This window comes from Pantherophis guttatus, chromosome 3 (genome assembly GCF_059756535.1).
Source record: "Pantherophis guttatus breed Tessera chromosome 3, ASM5975653v1, whole genome shotgun sequence".
Classification (NCBI taxonomy): Eukaryota; Metazoa; Chordata; class Lepidosauria; order Squamata; family Colubridae; genus Pantherophis; species Pantherophis guttatus.
The window spans coordinates 79,073,534-79,099,270 of record NC_142065.1 but is presented as its reverse complement, the minus strand read 5'-3'; the positions used below and the strand labels follow the sequence as shown (position 1 = coordinate 79,099,270).

Below are 25,737 nucleotides of genomic sequence, written 5' to 3'. Positions count from 1 at the left end.
AAGCAGCATGGTTATGGGATAGGCATCTTGAGATCATACCGGTAACAGTTCCAGTTTGTCTGGAGGTCATTGTGCAGGTAGCCCTCGACTTACAACCAGTTGCAACTGCACTGAAAAAAGTGACTTACAACTGGTCCTCATACTTACAACTATTGCAGCATCCCCACAGTCACATGATCAAAATTCAGGCACTTGGCAACTGGCATGTATTTATGCCAGTTGCAACATCCCAGGGTCATTCATCACCATTTGTGACCTTCCCAGCTGACTTCTGACAAGCAAAGTTATTCACTTCACAACCGCAGTGATTCTCTTAACAGCTGGCAAAAAAGGCTGTAATATCAGGCACAATTCACTTAATTATCCCCTTGCTCAGCAAGGAAAATTGTGGTCCCGATTGTGGTTGTAAGTCAAGGACTACCTGTACAATGTGATAGAGACCATTATAGGGGCAAAATAAGAAAAGAAAGCAGACTAGAGACTCAATACCATTTTTGGCTTTTCTGCTTCCAGGAATTCAAAATGAAGTATGGCGTAACTCAGGGGTGAAATGTAAAATCTGTTACTACCGGTTCTGTGGGTGTGGCTTGGGGGGGGGGTGTAATGTGACTAGGTGGGCGTGGCCAACTTTTTTTTTTTAACTTTTCAAAGCATTTTTTCTAATGCTTTGAAAAGCCTCTCTGCCGATCAGGAACTCAGCTGGAATCGTCAGAGGGGCTCTTTAAAAAATGCCTCTCTACCATCAGGAAACTCAGCTGGGATCGTCAGAGACTTTTCAAAGCATTTTTTTTACCACCTCTTCAGCCAAGAGGTTGCAGAAAAAAATGCTTTGAAAAGCCTCTGATGATCTCAGCTGAGCCGCGATCATCAGAGGCTTTTTTTTTTTACTTTTAAAAGCATTTTTTCATTGGAAGAGGTTGTAGAAAAAATGCTTTTAAAAGTAAAAACAAAAAAGCCTCTGATGATCATGCGGCTCAGCTGGGCATGGGGGAGGGTGCAGAGATTTTTGCTATCGGTTCTCCGAACCACCCGCCGCCATCGCTACCAGATCGGGCGATCCAGTCCAAACCGGGAGCATTTCATCCCTGGCTTAACTGCAATTAGCCCAAACCACCATTTGGTTTTGGATTTACTAAGATATAGTATTGTAGCTATTTAAAAAAAAAAATAGAAAACTTCCTGTTGCTGAAGAAAGTTAAAATAAAGTAAAAACTTGCATTTTATTTTTCCCTCCCTTTCCTCATAATCGCTTTCCACAGATTGCAAGTCTAAGAGTAAGAAATGTTTAAGTTTGTATTGGTTTGTATTCAGAGGTGGGTTTCAGCAGGTTCTGACCAGTTCTGGAGAACCGGTAGCAGAAATTTTGAATAGTTCGGAGAACCAGTAGTAAAAATTCTGACTGGCCCCTCCCCATCTATTCTCTGCCTCCTGAGTCCCAGCTGATCCGGAGGAAACAGGGATTTTGCAGTAACTTTCCCCTGGATTGGGGAGGGAATGGAGATTTTACAATATCCTTCCCCTGGAGTGGGGTGGGAATGGAGATTTTACAGTATCTTTCCCATGCCACGCCCACCAAGCCATGCCACGTCTACCAAGGCATACCCACAGAACCGGTAGTAAAAAATTTTGAAACCCACCACTGTTTGTATTGGTTTGTAACATTATCTGAGAATGTTTTTGGCTGCAGAGGATAGAAAACCTTGTAAAAATAATGATTAATAAAGGATTAGGCGCAATGAAAATATTCTTTGTTCCTAAGGATATTCAATTGGCCACCATCCCCTACACCATAAACCCACTTATTTTAATCTACTTTTTCGTAGTTCACTTGCCCAAGAGGTTTGTAAATTAAATAATATTCATACCAGCCTTATCTTAGCTTTTCAGTCTCTAACGATCTTACCGTTCTCTTCATCAGCTTTTCATACTCAAGTGCCACCCTTTCTTGATCTCTGAATTCCTGCCGCTGTTCAAAATACTCCAGATGTTTGACTTCTCGCTCAAAGTAATGAAGAACACTGGAACGCTGACATTTCCAATGTATGTTTAATTATAATGAGCATGGTTTGTCCATTCATAAAAACATGTTTAGCTTTATACAACTACAAGAACCGAAGAAACCTGAATACTATCTAGCCTGCATTTCACAGTGGAAGAGTGGGATATAAATGCGAGAAATAAAAAGAAATGAATATTTTTGTTAGGCTTGGAGAATAGGCCTATCCTAACCAGTGCCATCCAGATGCTTTCAGCAAATATCTTGCCAGTAAACTTGTTAATGGATGCTAAAATCCAGAGTATCTGGAGAGCACCATTTGCTAAATCCAAGAAGTGTAATCGTTCACCAGGATAGAAAACGGGACATGGTACATTCTGGTCCTGCCTTAGGTACGGAAGACGATGGGGTGACTTTGGCCCAATCACCATCTCTCAGCCCAGCCCACCACACAGAGTTGTTTTGGAGAAAATGGGAGGAGGAAAAATTATTGGGTAATTTGCTACCTTGAGTTATTTATAAAAATAATAAAGGTGGGGTATAAATAAAAAATAAAATAAAATCCAGTAGCTGTAAATGTGATCATTTTACTGATTATTTGAACCTCTCCCAAATGCTATTCAGGCACTTTTTTCCTGTATAACTGATACTATGGTTTATATGTAATGAAATTCTTCATCTTTTCTGACCTTATGAATTGATCTGTGGGATAGCAGATTCGCTGATGGGGGACGCAAAGCTGCATTTGCACTATCCTATTGCCTTTCTTGAATCGGATGTTTCTTGCCTAATGTGGCCTACATCTCAGTTTTGTTTGCTAAATGGCAGGGTTTGCTAGGTGCCACAAGTTGCCCCACGCTACTCTATTCTGCAACTTTCAATAGCCACCCACAAAAATTTATGAAATGAGTTACAAACCTCATTGCTGGAAGGGTGAATTAATGACCATGAAATTTCTAAAATATGCAAGGTGCCAAAATCATCAGCAACTGCTAGGAAGTGTTGCTTTGCTGTAGGAGAAGACAGAAAATATTATTGCAAGTGAAAACATACAACTTCTAACCATTGGAAGAGTATTTGCTTTCATTACTGATGTTGGTGAATAGGTGTGAAAACGCTCATTTCCAGAATACATCCTTCCACTTGTTCCCGAAGCAAATGGTACTAAAACCTGTTAGATTGATATAACCTGCTAAAATATATTGGTTCATGACTTTGGAATAGAGTTTGCAGATTTTTGCTCATCGTTAAAATTCTTACACAGAATTCTAATGATAAGTAAATCTGATTTATGCTCTCTACTGTAGTAATGTTTCTCAAACTTGGGAACTTGGGAACTTTAAGATGACTGGACTCCCAAGAGTTGAAGTCCACCCATTTTAAAAGTTCTCAAGGTTAAGAAACAGTGCTATAGAGCCTTTAACTGAGAGCAAATATTTTATCATGATTATAGCATATATAATGGTTTGGCCAGAAACTTAGGTTTCAATTGCTGGAAAGTGGCAGAGGCTAACTCACAGAATGAATTACAGTTAGTCCTGTAGAGAGCAATTGGGACTGGAATTTCCATTGCTGAGTGATGCAGTCATAAAAGCTGGAAGTCCTGCAGCTGCATCACTTAGCCATGGCAACCCTGGTACCCTCCCAACTCTGTCTTGCACCCTTCCTTGTGAGGCAACAACCAGCACAAAAATGCATGGCTCTAGGGCTGCTTGCCATATTATTATTTATTTCATTAATTAAAATTTTATGCCGCCCATCTTCCCTGAAAGGTGGCTCTGGGAGGCTCTGGGGTTGTATACAAAATGGCAGCTGCCCCAGCCCACCAGGTACTATGGCACAAAGCCCCAGTCACCCCAAGCCCTACCGAGACCAGCAGCAAAGGGTGAATTTCCAGTCACAGCTCCCTTGCCACCCCACACTCCAAGGCCTATGCTGCCTCATATATCCCCACCCCACTATCTAACAGGGTTTGTCCTCAAAGGGAGATTCAACCTGGAAATAAAGAGGAATTGTTCTAACTGGGAGAATGATTAATCAGTGGGACAGTTTGCTTGCTGGAGTTGTGAATGCTCCATAACTGGAGGTTTTCAAGAAAAAGTTGGACTACCATTTGTCCAAGATGGTATAAGGACTGCTGACTTGGGCAAAGGGTTGGAGGTCTTTTACCTCCAAGTTCCCTTCCAGCTCTACAATTGTATGATTTTACCATCTTCTTGTTTCCGGTGCTGATGAAGTATGCCCAGCTTGGCCCTTTGCAAGGCAGCACAAGGCGTCCTTCCTTAGGTCTTGTAAGGAAACTGCTGCATGCCACCTTGAAAGAAGAACCTTGCCTGGCCAGCAGCTGCCCCACAGAAGACCAAGCTGGGTATCCTGGGTTAGCAGCAGGAACAAGAAGAGTGCAAAGGTCAGCTGGGGAAGGTGGAGTGCAGGGCAGAGGGGGGTCAAAAAGGCAGAGATGGAGCAGGGACATAGGCAGGTGGAGGAAGTTGAAGTGCCCCTGTGGATTTAAGTGCCGGGGGTGGGGCCACCAACAGCCCAAATTTTGATCATGTAACCATGGGGGTGCTGCAGTGGTCATGACTTCAGGGACCAAGCCTAAGTGACATTCATTCAGCACCACCATAATCTCAAACCTCATTGAGCAAATGATCGTAATTCGAGGACTACCTGTATGCCTAACATGAGAGCCAGTTTGGTCTACAGAAGGAGTAAGGTGAGTGGTATATGTTCGCCGCCTTGAAATATTTGTAAAAATGATAAAAGGCAGGATAAAAATAAACAAATAAAAATACTAAGCCAGAAGGATGAACGATTAACAAATGTAATGAGTCTCATCATATCTCTGTTTACGTTCTGTCTAGTCAAATGTCCTATCTTATAAAGCCATATTTTAGTCTTTAGTTTTTGTTCCAGTCAAATGGCACCAACATCTATAGATTTATAGATTTAGTTATGGAATTTGGAGATGGGAATTGAAGTTGCCAGGATTGAGGAATACTGGGCAAGGACATATTTGCTATTAAGTCTTATGGTTTAATATGACATAAATTAGTCTGTGACCATGTGATATTTTTTCATTCCACAGCATAGTTATACTGTAACTGTTTTTTAAATGAAAAGTCACTTAGATAGAGTGAAAACTAATGTTAATTCAGCTTTATCAATTCATTTTTCCATTTTTTTTCCTGCCTATTACCTCCCACTCCTCTACATAGGATTCAAGATAGCATTTCTGCTAGCAAAACTGTGATTTCTGAAGCACCACTGTTCAATCAGCTTATCAAGCTTAACTTACATGCATTTGTGTGTAATATACAGCTTTTTTCTATGTTTAATTTATAAGATTCACATCTGGACTTGTTCTCTATTTTCTACAACTACTATTATTGTTGTTATTTTGCCAAAATTAGTTACCACCTTCCTTCCTTGCTTGCTTGCTTTTTTTTAGCAGCTCAATCCACTTTATAATCATCTAAGTGTGAACCTGACACTAAGAATTTGCATAGGTTGATAGTTTCTGTTTACCCCCCAATATTGTCTTGCTACATAGCACCATCTCTTTATTCACATGCTGCTAATTGCTAAAGAAAGACCCATTGCAAAATTATATTGTTTATGTAGAGAAATACAATTATAGCAAACTGTACTGACGTACAAGAATAGATCCAGGGCTTAATACAAGTAATATGTGCAATGCTGATATTTTGGGTCTGAGATGCTTCATGGGTTTTCTCCAGTAGGTCCCAAATGTCAACATTTCCATCTTCTCTTCCAATAAAGAAAACTCCTGGTCTTGATAAAGACCAATGTCCAACAGTATATCTCTTTGCTGCACAGTTTGACTTAAGTAGTGGTCCACCCTGAATTAAAAACAAAAGAAATGTTTTTTTTAATATTTTCTCAATTATTTGCCACCACAGCTCTCAAAAAGCTTACACTGTACAATCAGATAGAATTCCATATACCTTCTACAGTTTTGCTCATCTGATTATAACACCTTAAATTCTATAAATTTTGCTTTATTTTTATGACAGCAAGTTTCTAAAAAATAATTTAGCAAGAAAGTCAAAATCACCCAAAACCACTATTGACACAAAGCTGCTTGCTTCTACATAACACACCACACACACACACACACACACACACACACACCAGGGATGGGTTCTACTTACCTTTACTACCGGTTCGCAATGGGGCCGCGTACCTGTGCTTGCTTTGCATGTGCAGAAGCTTCTTGATGACATTGGGGTTGGTGGGCGGAGCCTACTGCTGGTTTTACTACCAGTTCTATGGAACCGGTCCGGGCAACCCGCTACTGACACACACTCAAATTAAGCCCTGGCAAAAAAATCTCAATGGATTTAATTACCAGCAATTCTGCCACCTCCTCTGTAGGGATTGTACTATAGTGAAAAGTTTAAGTAAGTTTTTAAGGTGCAGAGCTACTCCTAAATTCAAAGGAGGCTGCAACGTGTTTGTGCACCTCTGAGTTGCCCTCTGTTAAAATTTTTGATCTGCAACATCTTTTTGGAGATTTCTGATTCCAGAAATCTTTACCGTAACACCTTCTTTCCATATTGCAAAATTCCAGCCTCCGATTGTGAGAATGATATCTTTGAAAAATGGTGATCTTTGCACAGTGTGAACAAGTCCATCATGGGTACTGTGTATGTTAGATGGTTTCTGGCCTGAAGCAGGAGGAAAAATACACAAATACACAAATTATACACAAATACAAAATTTTGTTTTTCTGTTTTTTCTCACAGAGTTGGGCTAAGAAGCTGGCCCAGATTTACTCAATGAGTCTCCGGGCCGAGGGGGAATGTTAATCCTTATCTCCTTATTACTAATCCAGTCCTTTAAACAGTGGTGTTATACTCTGGTTCACTCAATTCATCTTCCTAGTTCATGTGGCTGTAGTCAAATGTTCAACATAGTTGAGGCACCAATAGAAGGGAATAGTTGTAGTTCAGGGTTGAACGTGGGGTCTTTGGTGCTCTCTGAGCTTGGTTGTTTTCTTACAGATGTTTCATTATCCAACCATGTGATGCTGCTAGTACTGACGATGTTAGGTAATTGGGTAATGAAACATCTGCAAGAAAACAACCAAGCTCAGAGAGCCCCATGAGCCCCATAATTAAGTCATTTCCCCATCAAGAGAGATCAGGATGAGGAGTTCTCATCCAAATTAGCCTCTAGTACTGTTACACTTATTTTAATTGATGATTAAGTATTGCAAAAATAGATTGTCGATTCATTCTACTCTAGACTCCTTGAGATTGTAACAAAAGACATTGTTCATGCAGTGGTCTTAAAAAGAGATACTATACTGAATGTTCTTTGTTCTACTGTTTTTCGCTCCTTCCATGGGATCCATGGTGATTTGAAAACTGTTTAATTGTCAGCTTTCACAAATTTGTGCTCTTAGACCATTTGACTTTCAAATCTATGCTGCCTGTGAGATCATGTGAATTGAAACACAGCAGGCTGGGAGAAGCTGCTATAAGAAATATTTTAATGATTCTTCTTTCTATCTCTCTATATCACCCTTTGACTTTATTCTGTCATCCTCTATCATCTATCTGTCTGCCTATCTATTCTATCATCTATCTGTCTATCATCTGTCTATCATCTATCTATTCCATCTATATCTATCCTATCATTTATCTATCATTGTGAACCCACCTGGGTAAAACCAGAGAAGGAACAAAATAAGATGAGCTAAATCTATTTTATTCTAAGGCTGCATTAACAGTCTGAAAATACAGACTTCCCACTGCCACTTTTAACTGCTTGATGCGTTAGGATAGATTTTTCTGAGTTTCATTCTCTGGCTGTTAAGCCACTGGGGGTTCCTCCCTCTCTTGTCTGATTGTTACTTAGACAGCACCTCTTGCCCCTTTTCCCTTAGAGCATTCCCATATTCCATTACAATCATCTATCTATGGTTCTGGACACTCACAAGTACAAAAAGAGATAGAACGTTTATAAACAACTCGTATGAAAATATTTGACCAACATTCCTCCCACACTTTCTCCAGCATGGTTTCAACTTTCATCGCTTGGGAGAAAATCCCGGTCTTTAATAACTTTAATGTCAATGGGAGCCCCAGTTTGGTGTAGTGGTTAAGGAACCAGTCTAGAAATCAGACAATTATGAGTTCCAGTTTTACAGCCTGCTGAGCGATCTTGGGCCAGTCATTCTCTCTCAACCCTAGAACGTAATGGCAACTATTAAAAAAAAAAAAAACCTTTGCTGAGTAAACTGCAGGACTAGTCCAGACAGTTGGGAGAAGTAAAAAAAAAAACAACCCAATATCTATCTTGAAGAGTTCCACCACTCAAAAAGAAATTGAATTGGGGGCACCCATGAGAATCTCTGGGGAGAGATCATTCCATAAGGAAAGTTTGGCTTCTGGTCCCATTAGCTGACACAGCTTGATTCATGGGACCTTAAAGTGCGGCTAGTCAACTGATCTCACTGAATATCAACTGATGGTAGAAACCACAGGGACCAGTTGTTCCTCAAATAACCAGGCCCTAAGTCAATTACTAGTGTATTCGGACAACCATTTTTTAAAATACTAATTCAAAACAACAAGATGATCTGTGTTTACAGAAATCCAACATATATGTTGTGCTTTACAAGTTAGTTTTTTATTTTTTTGAAAAACTCACTATCTGGGTCCTACAGCCGTTTTAGAAATATTGAGAAATTTAAGACATACTAAGCAGTCTTCCTGAGTCACCGTCTCTTTCCATCTTCCAGTCTGAATAAAGAACTTCACCGTCCTGCAAAATGCCACAAAAACATAATTAGCAAGGGGAGCAGGAGTTCAGATGAAATATGGGTTTACAGAATGTGATCGCTTTTGAAGTTTACAAAACTCTTGCAAATGGAAAGTATTTTCTTCATTATCTTGACATTTAGATCTTTGCAGTCTGAAAACTACCCCGATTCAGTACTGATACTTTAAAAATATGCTTTATAATACAATCCCTTTTTTAAAAATAATTTTTGGCAAGATACCGGTACTTGTATTTATGGCCAAAATAACAAAGCCTTTAATCTATTCTGTGGGCTGTCTGAAAGCTCAGTTTTCTTAAATCTGATAAAAAGCTCTTTTTATCTTGGATACATCCTCACCAGCTATTTAATGTGCTCCATTATATTTCTGAAACATCACATTTTTAGAATAGTAAATTTTGCTATTGTTTGTTTAAATGGGAAGCAGCATGAGAAAAAAATTAACAGGATCATAACCTATTTTAGTTATATTTACAGTACTGTATCATGTTTTTCATGTTCATATGGAGGTCAATCACATTGTGTTCTGTGGAGAAGATATGCAGGGGTTGATACAGTGAGATTTATAATCAGAAATTAGTCAAAGACTTCACGGAAGGGGTAACTTTGAAAGAAGAGAGGACTGTCTTAGTCTTATGTTTTTAAAAAATAGACAACATTCTTCTTCATTAATTCTTTGCATTGTGATAATGAAAACATAGATTCCACATACAGCAAAAATTATATCATTTCACAGAATATGAACATATTTGATGCTCAAGAATAAAGGCTTTTAAACTTGAATGCTCACAAAACGTTTTGCACTACATTTCTTATAATTACACACAATGGATATAATTAGCATGGTTAGTCTCTATTTTCATGCAGAGAACCTACTGACGGAATTCCAACTATCCAGTCTAGTCTACTAAATTAATAGTAAACCAATTACAATAGTCTAACTAAAGTAGATTAAAATTAAGTTTCCTTTGCGAACATGTCAGATAGGCCAGCAAAGGTATTTCAGAAAGAGAGAGAGAAACCATACCTGCTACAAAGACATATGTCTTGACAGATCAAAGTGGGGAATTCCCTGCCCACTCACAAGAAATGGATCTGGCTGATCTAAAACAACGTTGCCCCAGTGTGTTTCATGTGAAATATGAGATCCAGTGTGACTACAAGCTGATCTTTAGTGACCACTTATAAAAACCATTTCCACAAATTTCCAATTGTACAGGCCTAACCAGAAAAGTCAAAATGTACCATCATTTTGTCTTCTTGCTTTCTTTGCTAATTTGTGTATTTGTTGATGCTTTCTCAATAAAATACATATTCTAAACAGGAGTTGTTTTATAAGCTCAATAATAACAACACCTGCCTTAGATTTTCCAATAGCATTATAATGGCAGCAATTACTTTTATCCAGGGTAACTTTTTGAGCTGTGTTATTGAACACAATTCCTCCGTTTATAGAAAAACCCAGCCAAATAGAATCTAACCCCGTGCTGAATTCTAGCAATGGTAATCAAACCCATATATGGATCTGTGTAAATAGATTCACAATAACTCATTTTTCTAATGATGCTGCTTTGTAATAGGAATTCATTGATCAGCTTACAACTATTCTCTCCAGCATTCTCCAGTTCTCCCATCTTTCTGAAGATAAGCAATCAATTTGCACCCCAAAGAAAAACTTACTTCAGTTCCAACAAAAAAGCTGGTATTTATATTTTCCAGCAGCTTAAGAGGTTTCATCATTGTGCCCTGAATCTCCGCATATGGAATTTTTTCTATGGGTGCCTCTTTGCTTTGCTTGCTTGGGAGGGCTGTTTTGTCTACAAAAGAATTGGAATAAGATGATTGTGAGTAAAACTTACATAATGAATTATTTTTCTCATTCATCAAAGCAGGTTAGATGACAGGGGGAAGGGAGATGTTTTTAAAATGACATAGTTGAATGGGAAACTGATTGACTTTCTAATTCAACTATATAAATAGCTCTGCATAAACTGAGGGCTTACTAGCTGAAGCTCATAGGTTCCTGGCCTGGCAGAGAACAGAAATGAAGAAACTTCACAATCTTCAGTTTAGAAAACTTATACAATACTTTTGCAATATGTACTGTATTTATTTATCAAATTTAGACAGCTACCTATCTCTGAAGTGTGTGACTCTGGGCAGCATACAATTAATGATTCTGGGTGTGGTACAATAATTAACCATTAGGTATAAAACTTTAGGAATATAAATTGTACTTAATATTATCTACTAGATACAAGCTCAATTTGTATCTAGTAGATAATAAAGTTCATAATCAAGATCCAATCGAGTTCAATCCTATAAAGAGCTGAGGTGGCGCAGTGGTTAGAATGCAGTACTGCAGGCTACTTCAGCTGACAGCTAGCTGCAGTTTGGCAGTTCGAGTCTCACCAGGCTCAAGATTGACTCAGCCTTCCATGAGGTGGGTAAAATGAGCAGCCTGATTGTTGGGGGCAATATGCTGACTCTAAACCACTTAGAGGGGGCTATAAAGCATTATGAAGTGGTATATAAGTATAAGTGCTATTGCTATTGTTATTTGCTTAGTCCTAGTGGACAGAATCTTGCCAAACTCAAGCTATAAGCATTTAATTTACCTTTTTTTTTTAGTTGTAAAAAAAAAAAAGCATTTAATTTACTAAATTATACCCTGAAAGATGCTAGGGTATGGCTACTCTGAACCAATTCCCCACTCCCCCATCCAACTCAGGACTGTGCAGTCTCTTAATCTGGTCCTCTATCTGGGAAAGCTCTGTGATGCCAAAAGTTTCCCCAACTCCTTCTACAGGTACACGATCCATCACACCTTACAAATGTACAAAAACTACTCAGATTATTTATTAGGAAATGGAAGCATCCACAGAGGGACTCAAGGGGTCAAATGATGAATGTGGAATTGCACCGATGCAACACAACCTCTGCTTCTTTTGTACCTCTGTCATGTTGTAGCAGATGTCTCTATTAGGAAGCCATACTGATCATTTGGGTAAGATTTTTCTCTTTCGCTATTCACTCTGCCACACAGTTCTAAATTATGCTAATTGTTGATATATTTCCCCAAAACATAAAAAATGTTTACCTTGAATTTTGGTGTGATAGTGCTCTTCTCTGAAGCTAAATCTTATTGGACTATATTCAGCACTTGTATCTGCCTTGGGCAGATTGATCTGTTTTAGGATTTAAAAAGCATAATGGAAAAAACAGATATGTTCATTGAAAAACAATGCCAGAAACCTATTTATGCTAACACAGTCCTCTTAAAAACACAGTGTTTGGGTTGCAAATATACAATACAAACCAACCAATATTATTCTAAGATAATTTATAGTTCCTAATTCATAATAATCATAGACACACTATTAATTGATGTTATAATTAGCATCTGACTGCTTGATGTGTTTCCATTTTTAACAATACATTTTAAAACAATATGAAAGGACAAACTCAGAAGAATTTAATGCTATTAAATCTTCTAAGATCAGTATCAGTTTAATTATTTTTTCTTTTAATAAAGTTTGGCTATTTCCTGTTAAGATAAAGCGATTTTTGTGCATTTCATTTAAAGATATTACAGTACTGTTAAATTTTTTAAAAAGACATTTCACATTAGTTAGTCACAATTATATATGTATTATATACCTCATATAAAAATATTATTGGCTTTGAAAGACAGACATGAACTTACATTCAACAAAACAAATAAAGCTTTAACATAGGTAATAACTTGAAACCGAAAAAGAGTCATGAATGGGCATGACCAAGCCATATGAGTTAGAGAACTCTTTTGCAATACCACCACACAAAACCTGTTATCTAATCTTCTTAAAACATTATTTAAGGAGCTCATTAAACATGGTACAAGATTTTTTAATGATTAACTTTATCCTGGTGGACTGGTTTTAAGTTCATCATCAGTAAACTACCGGTAACTTCTTTAAAAAAGGAAATGGACATGATACCCCAGAGAAAGAATATTAGGAATGAAAGAAGCCCAACCCAAAATGTATTTTTTTAATTCATAGCTCCCTTTGTATTAGATAAATGTTATAACTGCTATACTAGAATGAAATTCATTCTAACTGCAGTAGAGATTAGGAGCAAATTTGGGAAAATACAAGAAAATATTTATTTTAAAGCTGATTTCTGGGTATATACTTGTTGGCATGTTGGTACTTTAATTTTTCCATCTTAGTCATTCTTTAAAGTTCTCTGCACGTCTCTGCTGTACCTTTATGATAGGTTTCCAGGCAAGATCTAGGTGTTTGAAGGTGGTGGGCACATCAGGTGGAACATTAATAATGCCCTCTTCCTTTTTCTTCTCAGCTGAAGATTGTAAGGTAGGCCTGTAAGCTCGGAGATCCCAAACATATATTGTGCTAGATAGATGGGAATAACAATAAAACTGGAAGAGTGCAGGGTTATCTTTTGTATCTAAACTACATCTGAGTATTTGAATAGTTTCTGCTATATCTAATCAGTATCCAAATTAAGTAGATACAAGAAAACAAATTATACTATGTTGTTTGACAGTCAGAAAGGATATCAATAGCCTTCATTATGGCCTGCCAACCAGTCTTTAATGCACTCTAGCAGAAGTGGTATTCAGCAGGCTCTGACCAGTTCTAGAGAACCAGTAGCGGAAATTTTGAGTAGTTCAGAGAACCGGTAAATACCACCTCTGACTGGCCCCACCTGCATCTATTCTCTGCCTCCTGAGTCCCAGCTGATCAGGAGGGAATGGAGATTTTACAGTATCCTTCCCCTGCCACACCCACCATGCCACGCCCACCAGCCATGCCACGCCCACCAAGTGACGCCCATAGAACCAGTAGTAAAAAATTTTGAATCCCACCACTACACTCTAGGCTGTTGCCTCAAGACCCTGGAACCACCAATAATTCGTCTCCTCCTCAATCTGTCTCACATTATGAAAGCAGGACTAACAAATCTGAACTGCAAAATCTTCCCTATCACTAGATCTCCCTTTTTAGGGTTTTTAAAAAGTACCCTGCTCAAATGTTTAAAAAACAAAACACTTTCAGGCAGTAAAAGAAATTGAAAATCAGATCCCAATGGCAAGATGCTCCTATTGTGTTTGAGTAGAGCCTGAACAGCCATCTGTCATGGGTGCTTCAATTACCCAGAATAGGGGTTGGAGTCAATGGTTTAAACAATTATTTTGAACATTGGCTCTATAAGACTAAAAGTTACAAAAAACTCTAAACTCAGCTGCAAGGGTGCAAATGTTTCTGCCCAAAAAACCCAACAATTGTTCTCTAAAAGAAGAAACAATGTTCCATAACGAGGATGTCTGCAGGGAAGGATCAAAAAAGTCATGATCAAGCCACCTTGATCAGATGATAGAACCTTGTCCCCTTTTTTATATGACCCTCGCAAAAAAGGAGTAGGAGTTCAATCACATTTGCTCAGTCAGTATTCTGTGGTGTTTTGTTTTTTTTTTTGGAACCACCCTATACTGACTGATCTCTTTTTCTGTACAATTGAACTTTGCAAGTGACATTTCTTTGCACTGTTCAAATGGCAATTCAGAACATTAAGATGGTCACTGGTTCTATTTGTATTTGAATTGGAATTGGTATCTGCTTAATAAAAAAATGGTAATGGACTGGGCAAAATATGAAAACAAGAAAAGGGTTATGAAATCAAAGAAAATATAGACTAGACTAGACTAGACTGGACTGGACTGGACTGGACTGGACTGGACTGGACTGGACTAGACTAGACTAGACTAGACTAGACTAGACTAGACTAGACTAGACTAGACTAGACTAGACTAGACTAGAATAGAATAGAACAGAACAGAACAGAACAGAACAGAACAGAATTCTTTTTTGGCCAAATGTGATTGGACACACAAGGAATTTGTCTTTGGTGCATATGCTCTCAGTCTACATAAAGAGAAGATACATTTGTCAAGAATCATAAGGTACAACACTTAATGATAGTCATAGGGTACAAACAAGCAATCAAATCATACTAGGAAACAATCAATATAAATCGTAAGAATACAGCAACAGGTTACAGTCATACAGTCATAAGTGGGAGGAGATGGGTGATAGGAACAATGAGAAGATTAATAGTAATAGTAGTGCAGATTTAGTGAACAGTTTGACAATGTTGAGGAAATTAATTGTTTAGCAGAGTGATGGCGTTTGGGGAAAAACTGTTCTGTGTCTAGTTGTTCTGGTGTGCAGTGCTCTAAAGTGTTGTTTAGAAACAATTTATAAACAATAGAGATTATTTATATCCTGCCTCCCAATTTTGACATCATGATTCAATAAATTACAATCCTGGTTTGAAGATATATTTAAATCATACCTCCCTGACTGAATCACTGGAAACAGTGATATAAGAATCTAGAATATTTTTGCTAATTTGGACACATAAAAACTAATAGAAGGAGGGAACACACAGACATATAACTGCATCTTCATATAATACATTTTTTGAATAAAATATTACCAGTCTGGTGAACAGGTCATCAACTGAACACAAATTCCAGCTCTGTTTTCAAAAACAGTACCCATCCTGTTGACCTAAGAAAGATTAAGCAAAATACCATTTCATATTAGAAACAGGAGAATAGCAATGATAATAAAAAACAATACAAAGAGATAGATGTTCCAGAATGGGCAAATTCAGAAGTTGGAGGAGGCAGGGGCCAAATGTGGAGATAGTGTTTTTTGGGTTTTTTGGCCAGGTATTACATTCTCCCAGGTTTATTCAAGGTTGCACAATATTTCCAATTAAAAGAAAGCAGAAATCTTTACACAGATATTTTGGAAACCTTCATGTTCCTATTTAGAATCATCCGACTCCTTTACAATATTTTTCTGAAATTATACATATGTAATTTTTCTTCCACAACATTTCTTCCACACCATGTGAAAGAAATGTTCTTGTGAATCAGCCCTTGGATTTCACAAGAATAAATAATGCTGGGGTTGTTATTTACTGCAAATTGAGAGACAGAGATTGTATTTTAAGTATTTATTTGTTAGGTTTATAACCCAACTTTTGTTTCAAAAATCTGAAGAAGCAGAGAGAACACTACAGTATGTCATCTGATTGATCTCAAAAGCTATGGAAGTTGTTTGGAAGAGAGGTGAGCTACTGATGACTTTGAAGATACAAAGGGAGCTTCCATGACAGTGTGTGGATCTGATGTTAGGTTCCTTTGAACTTCTAGTACTAAATTCTTGGGACTCCCATAGTGATAAGTAAATTTGTGAAAATCTCACCCCATAAAACTAAAGAAAAATAAGCAAACACTGCCATGATCTGTGAATGTACCATTCCTTTAAGCTTTTCTCAAAACTAGTTTAGGCTTGTCCAAACATATCAAGGTAGTCCATTTCCTGCACAAGTCCAATAGGGTAGGGGTGGGCAACTGTGGCCCTTTTACAACCTGTGGACTTCAACTCCCAGAATTCCTGAGACAGCTTGGCTGACTCAGGAATTCTGGGAGTTGAAGTCCACAGGTTGTAAAAGGGCCACAGTTGCCCACCCCTGCAATAGGGTTTGCGCTTTGTTATGTGACCACCCCTCCAAGTTGCTCATGATACCCCAGAGGGGGTCATAACTCATGATTCACAAACCTCATTAAATAATCTATGAAAAATAGACTACATTTATACCCAATACTTCCTCAAAACAACACATAGCTGGATCTTCTCTCATTTTGCTTTCACAATAGCCACCTCTTGAAGTAAGAAGACTGAACAAATCTGGTGGTGTTTGTATTTTTTTTCCTTAGTGACTCAAGAGGAAAGAGTAATATTCAAATCTTACCTCAAAAAACTCTGGCAGCCAGTGTATATCAGTTATTATAGATTTATGGCCGTATTCTATAGATGAGACTGCACAGTACCTCACCAAGTGTGGCTCCTTTCCTATTTGTTGTTCCAGCATGAAACTGGGCTAAAAATTGAACATGACTGTTAACACTTAAGAAGAAACCAGCTATCATTCTTTTAAAAACCAAAAACTAAGTTTATAGGCAAGATGGACGGCATATAAGTTTAATGAACAAACAAACAATAAATAAATCCTTTCTTTAAAGTATGAGGATCTTCTAATATTCACAGAAATTGATGATGCATCTGCCATCATCAGTGGGAGGAAATAAGGAAAATATATTGGCTGAGGTGGGGAGGAGAGCTGAGCCACTCAAACGTAACAAATTATTTCTTGTAACAGATATTTAAGTCTCAGATTTTCCTTCTCGCTTTTCTCTCCTGTCCATGAGCCGTAAGGTTTGAAACATTCAGTTTTAAATAAACCACACTTTTCTGTCATGTCAAACTGAGATTTCTTTAAATAATAGTACCATAGACCTGACCCTTGATTTTCTGTCTTATTCTGAAACCACAGTTGAAACAAAGCTTTGAGCCAATTTTAGGCTGAACGTGAAACTTATATTTGTTTGAAAGTCCAAGTGAAAAGTCCTAATCTCTATTTAGCGCTATTGGAGGAGGTGTAGGAGACCCACAAACCTTAGACCCATGATGGAGAACCTATGGCACCCGTGCCACAGGTGGCATGTGTAGCCATACTGCATGCTGGACCGGAAGTTGGCAAATGGGCTGTTTTCAGCCTCCGGAGGGCCTCTGGAGGAGGTGGGGAAGGCCATTTTCACCCTCCCCAGACTCCTAGAGATGCCCCGGAGCCTGGGGAGAGCAAAAAACGGGCCTTCCAGTCCCACTGGAAGTTGGCAAACGGGCCATTTCCAGCATCTGGAGGGCCTCCGGGGGGATGGGGAAGGCTGTTTTTTCTCTCCCCAGACTCGTAGAAAGGCTCTGGAGCCTGGTGAGAGAGAAAAACAGGCCTACCGGGCAATCACTGCCAGGAGTGGGGGGAGTGGTGTGTGTGTGTGTGCTGTATGCATGCACGGGGGGGCATATAGAATTATGGGGGTGGGCACATGCACGCACCTCCCCCTCCTGGCACGCAATGGCAAAAAGGTTAGCCATCACTGGGTAAGACCCTTGCAAATTTATTCACATACAGATATTTATTTATCTAGGAGTAAGTAAGGAGTAATTGACATTATGGAATACTCACCACATTAACTGTTGTCCCAGCAGCGGTGCCCAACTTGGCACTTTTTAATCTTTCTTCGTATTCTGAAATGTCCCACAACACAACCTGGCATTGGAGCAGAATAACAGATTTAACAAATCAAGTGCAGGAAAGGTATTCGAAACACGTCTGTTCTACATAATATTCCCCTCCAATTATGCTGAGACTATTAAATTTCCCAAATTCTAGCGAGATTAAGAAAGTGCTTTTCCTGACTGTGAGAAATTACAATGCTAGGATTATATGTGCAGGCATAGAAAGGAAGGATTTTTTTGTTTTGTTTCAATATCAGAAAGGTAGAAGTTATAAAAGTTGAAAAGTAGCAGACTGAACTCCACATGTGGAAATATAGTAGTGACATTCACAGTTCTATTATCTGGACCATGTGTTTTGGAAATTTGAGAGCACATTTCGTCATCTGCAGCCCAGATTCTCTCAATCTTTTTAAAGGGTCATTAAACTTTATTAGGAAAAATTGGGGGAGAGAGCGTAACTTATTACACAATGCTGAAAAGATACACAATGCATATAAACATATAACTCAATGCTCACTTTAAAGACGATAGAGAGAGAGAGAAAAGTGTGAAAATCCAATTGCTAACCTGTCCATTCAGACAGCCTCCAACAATGATATTGGGATCATTTGGAGAAAACTCAAAGCAATAAACATCTTCAGGGCACTCCAGCATCAGCTAGAAATAACATTGGGGGAGAGGGAGAGCTCCATCAATTTTGAATACCATTTTCACAAAATAAAGTGGTTGTGTCTTTGTTGGTTAAACCATGTTCAGAAATAGTCAAGTCGTCAAAAACAGAGAATACCTGGGGATGAATTGGGTCAGCAAAACTCCAGAACAGAATTGGGGCTTTCCATAAGAGCAATTTCCCAGACTGGGCTACTCGTTCCTCAAAAGAGAGCCGTTCCGTCACTGCTACGACAATTATTCCTGAATGAAGACAATATATACCATGTTTCCCTGAAAATAAAACCTGGCCTTATTTTCTTTTAAACCCTGAAAAATGGCTAGGGCTTCTTTTCGGGAGGTGCCTTAATTTTTTTGAGGTGCAGGAGGTGGTGAGTGTGGTCACCTCTTATCCGCACCATGATTAAGGGGCTGAGCAGCCATGAGGTGACCAGGGAAGGGAAGGGCTGCCTCCTGTGCTGGCCACACCCACCCCTTCACTAGGGCTTATTTTTGGGGTAGGGCTTATATTAGACACAGCCCCAAAATCAGGGTAGGACCTATTTTTGGGGTAGGTATTCTTTTTGGGGAAACACACTCACACATATTCAGGATAGTAAAAAGAGAAATCTTTATGTAGGTGACGGTTGCATTTCCCTTATCCCCTTCCCTTCCCTCCCCTCCCCTCCTCTCTCTTTTTTGCAATTGTTAAACAGTCAAGGTTGAAAGGCTTGGGGATATGATGACATACTTGGTGCACTGCTTGAGCCAGTGTTAAGCTTTTCAGTCATAGGCACTAACTTTTGGGAAATTTATTGCATCCACCTTTTTTCTCTTCTCTTTCTGATTTTTTTTTTAGAACAACAAAAATAGTGTTACTTTTGCTGATCACGCTAATTTAAAAGTTTCCACTCTTTTAGAAAAGGCTATCTCCAGATTTTACACAACTGCTCTCAGTATTTATCAAATGTTTTAGAAGAGGTGTACACAATCAGCCAACACTCCTCCCTAGTTAGGACAGTGATTCCAATTCCACAGTATTATAAATTATTTGCTAAAATATTTCAAATGCTTTTCTCACTGCACTTCCTGATTGCTTTTTCAGAGAACAGAATAGATAAAATACAAGAGCCGCTACCTTTTAAAGATTTCCAGATACCCATCACAATTGTTGTAAATATGAACCATTGTTTTGTAAACCTTACCATAAATGGTCGGGTGCCAGCAGACGCAGCTAACAGTTCTGTCCTTGAGATAATGCAGATCTGTAAAGGACTGATACTCCTTCATGGTAACATCAGATTTACCTGCAAAACCACTTTCCTCTTCTGCAAGAGCTTTCCAGTCATCGAAAAAAACATTCATGATTTCATTTTGTTGCAGTGCCACTTCAACTCTGTGGTAGAGGAAAATTAGAGAAAGAGAGGGGGGAGGGGAGAGGGAGAGAGGGAAAGAATGAGAAATTAAAATACCATGTTTCTCCAAAAAGAAGGCCAGGTCTTATTTTCTTTTGACCCCTAAACAAAAAACAGCTAGGCCTTCTTTTTGGAGGGTTCCAATTATTGACTCACCTCGTGGTGGGGGCACTGGCAGTCCCACCCAGCAGGAGCCCACTTCTTCTGCGGTTGCTTGCCGCCACTCGCACGCTTCGCCCCGGCCTCCGTTCCATCTTTAGATGCCTGCCAGAAGGCATCTGCAGCCAATAAGCAGAGCTCCGGACCAATTGGGAGCTCTGTTATCGGCTGTAGATAACAGATGCCGGCAGGCAACTGAAGGCGAAACGGAGGCCAGGGCGATGCGTGCGAGTGGCGACAAGTAGCTACAGAAGGCGAAGTAGGTGTTGGGGTATCCGAGGCCTGGTAAGTAGGGCAGCTCCACCCCCCATCCCCACCCTAGCTTATTTTTTACCTGTATGCCTCGCCCCACCCGCTATACCTCCGGGTGGGTGGGGTCTTAATTAGGGGTAATTTTGTAGGTGGAGCTTAATTTGATCACATGTACTCAAAAACGTGATAGGGCTTCTTTTCAAGATGGGTCATCTTTTTGGAAAAACAAGGTACTTGAGGGATTATCTACATTAGGCATCAATGGGTTTTGAGGAAAATTTGCAGGATAGGGCCACCCTGCCAAGCATGTGGGTACCCTACAAATACTCTCATTATTTTGGGTTGTTATTGCCTGCAGCTGGTCAAGGTGTATCCCCATCTGAGCTGACAAACCGGCATTTCCCTTTCAATTACTCCACTAGTAAATGATCATTAGTAATGGCTCTGAATCAATCAATGCTTACTATAAACCCAAAACCAGAAGTAGGGTTCACCCCATCCAGCTTATTGGCAGAGCTATACAGAGCTCCTTTTTTTTTAAGGGGATGTCTTATCAGTTTAATAACTGCAAATCATGCCAAACTGACACTGCTCAAATACAAGGAATGAATTCTGAAAAGTTGCATCTGGGAGGGTTTTTTGGGGGGGTAGGGGGGATTGTTTGTTTGCATATTATTGCTTGCATCTCAGCACATTACATTAGTGGGGCACAATACTAACCGTAAAGCCACAGACACGATAAAGTGTTTCAGCTCTTCTGTTGACAAGTACACCTCCTTTTCATATTCTGTAAATTCTCTCGGGTAATATTGTGTTGTTGCATTTTTGGGATAGGTCCTAAAGCACATGAATTCCATTGTTTAAAAAATGGAGAGTGGGAGAAAAAGGACTTCCTAACACTAAAGGCTAGATATTATAATTTAAATGATATTTGTCCTATAGCTGGGGTGTCAAACTGCCTACCTGCGGACCGGATGCGTCATGCGCAGGCCACACCCACCCCAGCTCCACGAAGCAGAAAAACATCACAATACATCACATGATGGCAACGTGACACCGCATCCTATAGCATCTACTAATTCTGCAGAATTTTGACAATCACTCCACGGAATTGGTTGGTGCTGTAGGGTTGAGGAAAGATAGGCAAATCTAACTGAAAAAAGAGGGAGAAATATGGGTGCCATCTTTTTGTAGCACAATCAGTTGTGGGTTCATTTGTTTACTTTTTGTTTAAGATGATATGTGATTTATAAAGCATGGTTTTCGTTTTAGTGCTAAGTCAATATGGGAGACATATGGCTTATCCAACAAAATCTTTGGTCTGATGCTCCCCTGCTGGGTTAGATTTCAATTTCTAGAATCCCCAGCTGAAGACTCATAGTCTATTTTCTGAGTCAGACCCTCAGAACTCACATAATACCTTATTTAATTTACCATATTTTTCGGAGTATAAGACGCACCTACCTTTTTTGGTGAGGAAAAGAAGAAAAAGAAATCTCCCTCTGCCTCTGCCTCTGCCTCTGCGCAATTTTGCCTCCTTGCAGCAAACAGCAAACAGCCTGCTTTACTTTCATTTTCATTTTCAGCATAGCTTGATTAGCATAAGGGGGAAAAATATCTGCTCCAGCAATTTACCTCTTTTCAGCAAGCAGCAGAGCCCTGCGCAAAAGAGCTGAGAGCAAATCAGCTGAGAGTCGGGAGGACGATCCAATCAACTTGTGCTGAAGCTGAAAGGAGCTGTTTTTTCTTGCTCTTTGCTTGCAAGGAGGTAACTGCTGCGAGGCAGAGGCTAAAGGGGGGAGGCAGTGGGTGGGCAGGGCTATATTCGGCTTATAAGACGCACCTAAATTTTCACTCCCTTTTAGGGGGGAAAAAGGTGCATCTTATACTCCAAAAAATATGTTAAGTAAATCTGACTGTGATCAGTAACCACAGAATGGGCAGCCACCCAGAACTCCATTACATTGTTCTGAATTCTATCATAGACAAAAGGTAGAATACAGATGAAAATAGTATATCTGAAATTTCTCACACACAAGCTTTCTAGGTGCAAGAAAGTAAGAAGTTGTTATTCTCTTCCCTCCAAAAAAATCACCTCCCTCCCAAAAAAAGGACACAATTTGTCTTCCCTTTTTTAAACAGAAATTAAATTATGAGTTTTATACCATTTTGTCTGAGTTCCGGTATTTTCTTCTTCTGGAACTACCTGAACGCCAATGTGTTTCTCTAGCTGCCGAATGGTGAAGTTCTTGTCTTGATAGGGCATACACTCCACATAGGCATGTTTGTCAAGCGATGCATTTCTGTTTTGGAACTTAACCCGAATCCCAAATTCTTTGTGTGGCCGAGAAATCATATATTTAATCTGAAAGTCCAATAAAAATATTTCTTAATGAAAGGATTGCTTTGGAGCAGTGTCAGTCCTAGGTGTCAGGATCTGATGGTTACATTATATCACTTGGCTTTTTGTGCTTCCTTTTGATCTGGTATTATATTTAAAATGCTGCATTGATAAGACATAAGAGGTCATCTTTATAATAGTCCATATGATCAGGAAGGTAGCATTATTTGATGGGAATTTAAAAAAGAATCGCAATGAATTTTTTTCTTATCTCCCATGGGCAGAACAACTAAACTTTCAGATCATATAGGACAACATACTCCTTATACCAGAATAAATATTTGCTATTTGTACTTTAAAATTATTTTAATAATAAATGTACATAAGGATACTCTTATAATTTTTTCTGTGAAGTAAAATCTAACTACAACAATATATTGCACATTGTTTCCTGGGTTGTGCGCTATACAATTAACAGCAAGTTTATGCATAGATATTCAGAAGTTAATTGACTATATCCCTAAATTAGTTTGCAAAGAAACACAAATGAATTTTGTGATTTTGATTATTAAACAACTATTCCAAAAATGGCATGAATAGTAATCCATATTTGCCTAGGTAAATACTGTACAAAATTATCAAAAAAGAAAGAGAAAGAGAGAGAGAGAGAGAGAGAGAGAGAGAGAGAGAGAGAGAGAGATAAGGAAAGAGAGAGAAGAAAAAGAGCAGGAAAGAAGGAAAGAAACAGAGACAGACAGACAGACAGACAGACAGACAGATGATAGGAAGGGAGGGAGGAAGGGAGGGAGGGAGGGAGGGGAGGGAGGGAGGGAGAAAGGAAAAAGAAAGAAAGAAAGAAAGAATGAAAGAAAGAAAGGAAGGAAGGAAGGAAGGAAGGAAGGAAGGAAGGAAGGAAGGAAGGAAGGAAGGTAGGTAGGAAAAAAAGGGAATATGTAAAGGTAGATAAAAATGCATATAGACCTTTCTCCCAGTTTCAAGGTTTGCTTGTTGTGGAACCAACGGGCTGAAATTTTCAAAAGGTCCATTCAACTTTCTCATAAATACAGTGGTACCTTGGTATTCATCATTAATTGGTTCCAGGAGGCACGATGAGTACCAAAAACAATGAATACCAAATTTTTCTCATAAGGAATAATGTAGTGAGTCACAAGGCAGCTAATACTAATAAATTCTAACAAACTAACAAACGACGAGGGACATTTTCACATCAAAATGTATTGAGTACCAAATTTGATGAGTTTCTAAACAGTTGAGTACCAAGGTACCACTAAAGCTAGAATCTACTGAGTATTACAAGGTTACTCCCTTAGATTTTGCTTAATAAACTTCAGTCTCCTCACCCTCCCTATTGATTCCCTGACTGATTCTTCTTCAATTTCCTTTTCACTTCCAAGTGAAACCCAAGGTTTGCGCACAGGAGGTTTATAAACTTCTTCTGGCACCCCTTCTTTCACTTCTTCCTCTTCCTCTGGCTCTGGTGGCTAAGGAGAGGAAAATAGTAAGGGTGTTAACATTTAATGTATTGCTTTTTTAACCCTCTATCATGCACATACCAAATAACTGAACAATCTCTTACATTTAAAAGGTTTTCCTTGGCTTCTTCGGTTGCAACAAGATAGAAGATTTGTCCATATTTTAATTCTCTATCAAAGGCTAGCAGGAGTTCTTCGCCAGGATAATCCTGTGTGAATATAGATAAGTGGAATAATTAGAAAAAACACTAAGCTCCAAATAGTACTGAGAAAAGAGGGGAGAGAGACTGAATTTATATCTTGACCCTATGTCAGTTGCTATCCATCGTTTAATAGTCCAACACTTTTGGCTTTTGAATTAATATTTTTCACATGCATAACAGAGATAGATATCCTCTTCTGAAATATGATGCAGTTTTTTTAATCAGCTCGTTTAGGCTAATCCAAGGATCTCAAAAAAAACCCAATCCAATGCAATCTAGAATAATTGATATATAGTCAAGCACATCAAGTTCCAACAGAGAATTGTACATACAACATGCCTTGAAGCAGTGGTGAAATCCAATTTTTTTTTACTACCGGTTCTGTGGGCGTGGCTTGGTGGGCATGGTGTGGCTTGGTAGGAATAGCAGGGGAAGAATACTGCAAAATCTCCATTCCCACCCTATTCTGGGGCTAGCTAGAGGTGATATTTTCCGGTTCTGCAAACTACTCAAAATTTCTGCTACAGGTTCTCCAAACTGCTCAAAATTTCCATTACTGGTTCTCCAGAACTGTCAGAACCTGCTGAATTTCACTCCTACCTTGAACGGTAACTTACTAGTATAACTTTTTTGATAGGGTGGAAGTCAGAAATTGCAGCTCTTGTCTTCATATCATTAATAATATCTTCCTTTTTAATGAGCTTGTAAGGATTTTCAGCTGTTACATCTACATCAGCAAAGCAATTAAATATTTCTTGTGTTTTTTCAGTAAGGACCAAGGGAAATATTTCTGGGTGGCCTGAAAAAAATACAAAATTTTCTTCAATGAATGTGTGTGTGTGTGTGTGTGTGTGTGTGTGTGTGTGAGAGAGAGAGAGAGAGAGAGAGAGAGAGAGAGAGAGAGAGAGAGACTACCTACTGTATTCACTCCAAAGTTCCACAATGTCACAAACATTCTAAAATGATAGTGTATTTCTCAGTAAGTTCAATATACTCTTTCCCTAAATTTTGAAGAACCCTGCCTTCAATGAAATCACATCAAAATGAAATTATGGCCAGTCATCTGATATTGTAAAACAAGAGCAAATCGCCAAGAAAATGGAAGAGGCTTGTTTTACATTACAGAAGAACTTTATATTGTAGTGAAGTGTGAGTGTGTTTGTGTGTGTCTGGTTAACTGTTTTATTAAGGAAACCATGGACTTCAATGGAAACTAAATGTTGTCTTCCCCATGGATGATTCTTTTCATATAAAAATCTAG

General features: G+C 38.8%; 1 protein-coding gene across 2 annotated transcripts in view; it reads right to left on the bottom strand.

The window, feature by feature from the left end:
- The window catches only part of DNAI3 (dynein axonemal intermediate chain 3), a 48,496-nt gene that overhangs the window by 732 nt on the left and 22,027 nt on the right, over positions 1 to 25,737 (bottom strand). Inside the window, exons 4-22 of one of the 2 annotated variants that reach the window (XM_034437124.3) lie at positions 25,094 to 25,275; positions 24,378 to 24,482; positions 24,142 to 24,282; positions 22,605 to 22,804; positions 21,160 to 21,276; positions 19,819 to 20,009; positions 18,753 to 18,877; positions 18,533 to 18,622; positions 17,913 to 17,996; positions 16,641 to 16,769; positions 15,312 to 15,385; positions 13,057 to 13,204; positions 11,908 to 11,995; positions 10,488 to 10,624; positions 8,728 to 8,791; positions 6,557 to 6,687; positions 5,655 to 5,859; positions 2,915 to 3,006; positions 1,904 to 2,026 (exon numbers count right to left, since the gene is read on the bottom strand). In XM_034437124.3, coding sequence (XP_034293015.1) covers positions 1,904 to 2,026; positions 2,915 to 3,006; positions 5,655 to 5,859; positions 6,557 to 6,687; positions 8,728 to 8,791; positions 10,488 to 10,624; positions 11,908 to 11,995; positions 13,057 to 13,204; positions 15,312 to 15,385; positions 16,641 to 16,769; positions 17,913 to 17,996; positions 18,533 to 18,622; positions 18,753 to 18,877; positions 19,819 to 20,009; positions 21,160 to 21,276; positions 22,605 to 22,804; positions 24,142 to 24,282; positions 24,378 to 24,482; positions 25,094 to 25,275 — 2,426 coding nt within the window. The remainder of the gene's footprint in view (positions 1 to 1,903; positions 2,027 to 2,914; positions 3,007 to 5,654; positions 5,860 to 6,556; positions 6,688 to 8,727; positions 8,792 to 10,487; positions 10,625 to 11,907; positions 11,996 to 13,056; positions 13,205 to 15,311; positions 15,386 to 16,640; positions 16,770 to 17,912; positions 17,997 to 18,532; positions 18,623 to 18,752; positions 18,878 to 19,818; positions 20,010 to 21,159; positions 21,277 to 22,604; positions 22,805 to 24,141; positions 24,283 to 24,377; positions 24,483 to 25,093; positions 25,276 to 25,737) is intronic. The other variant, XM_034437125.3, reaches the window with a different exon arrangement.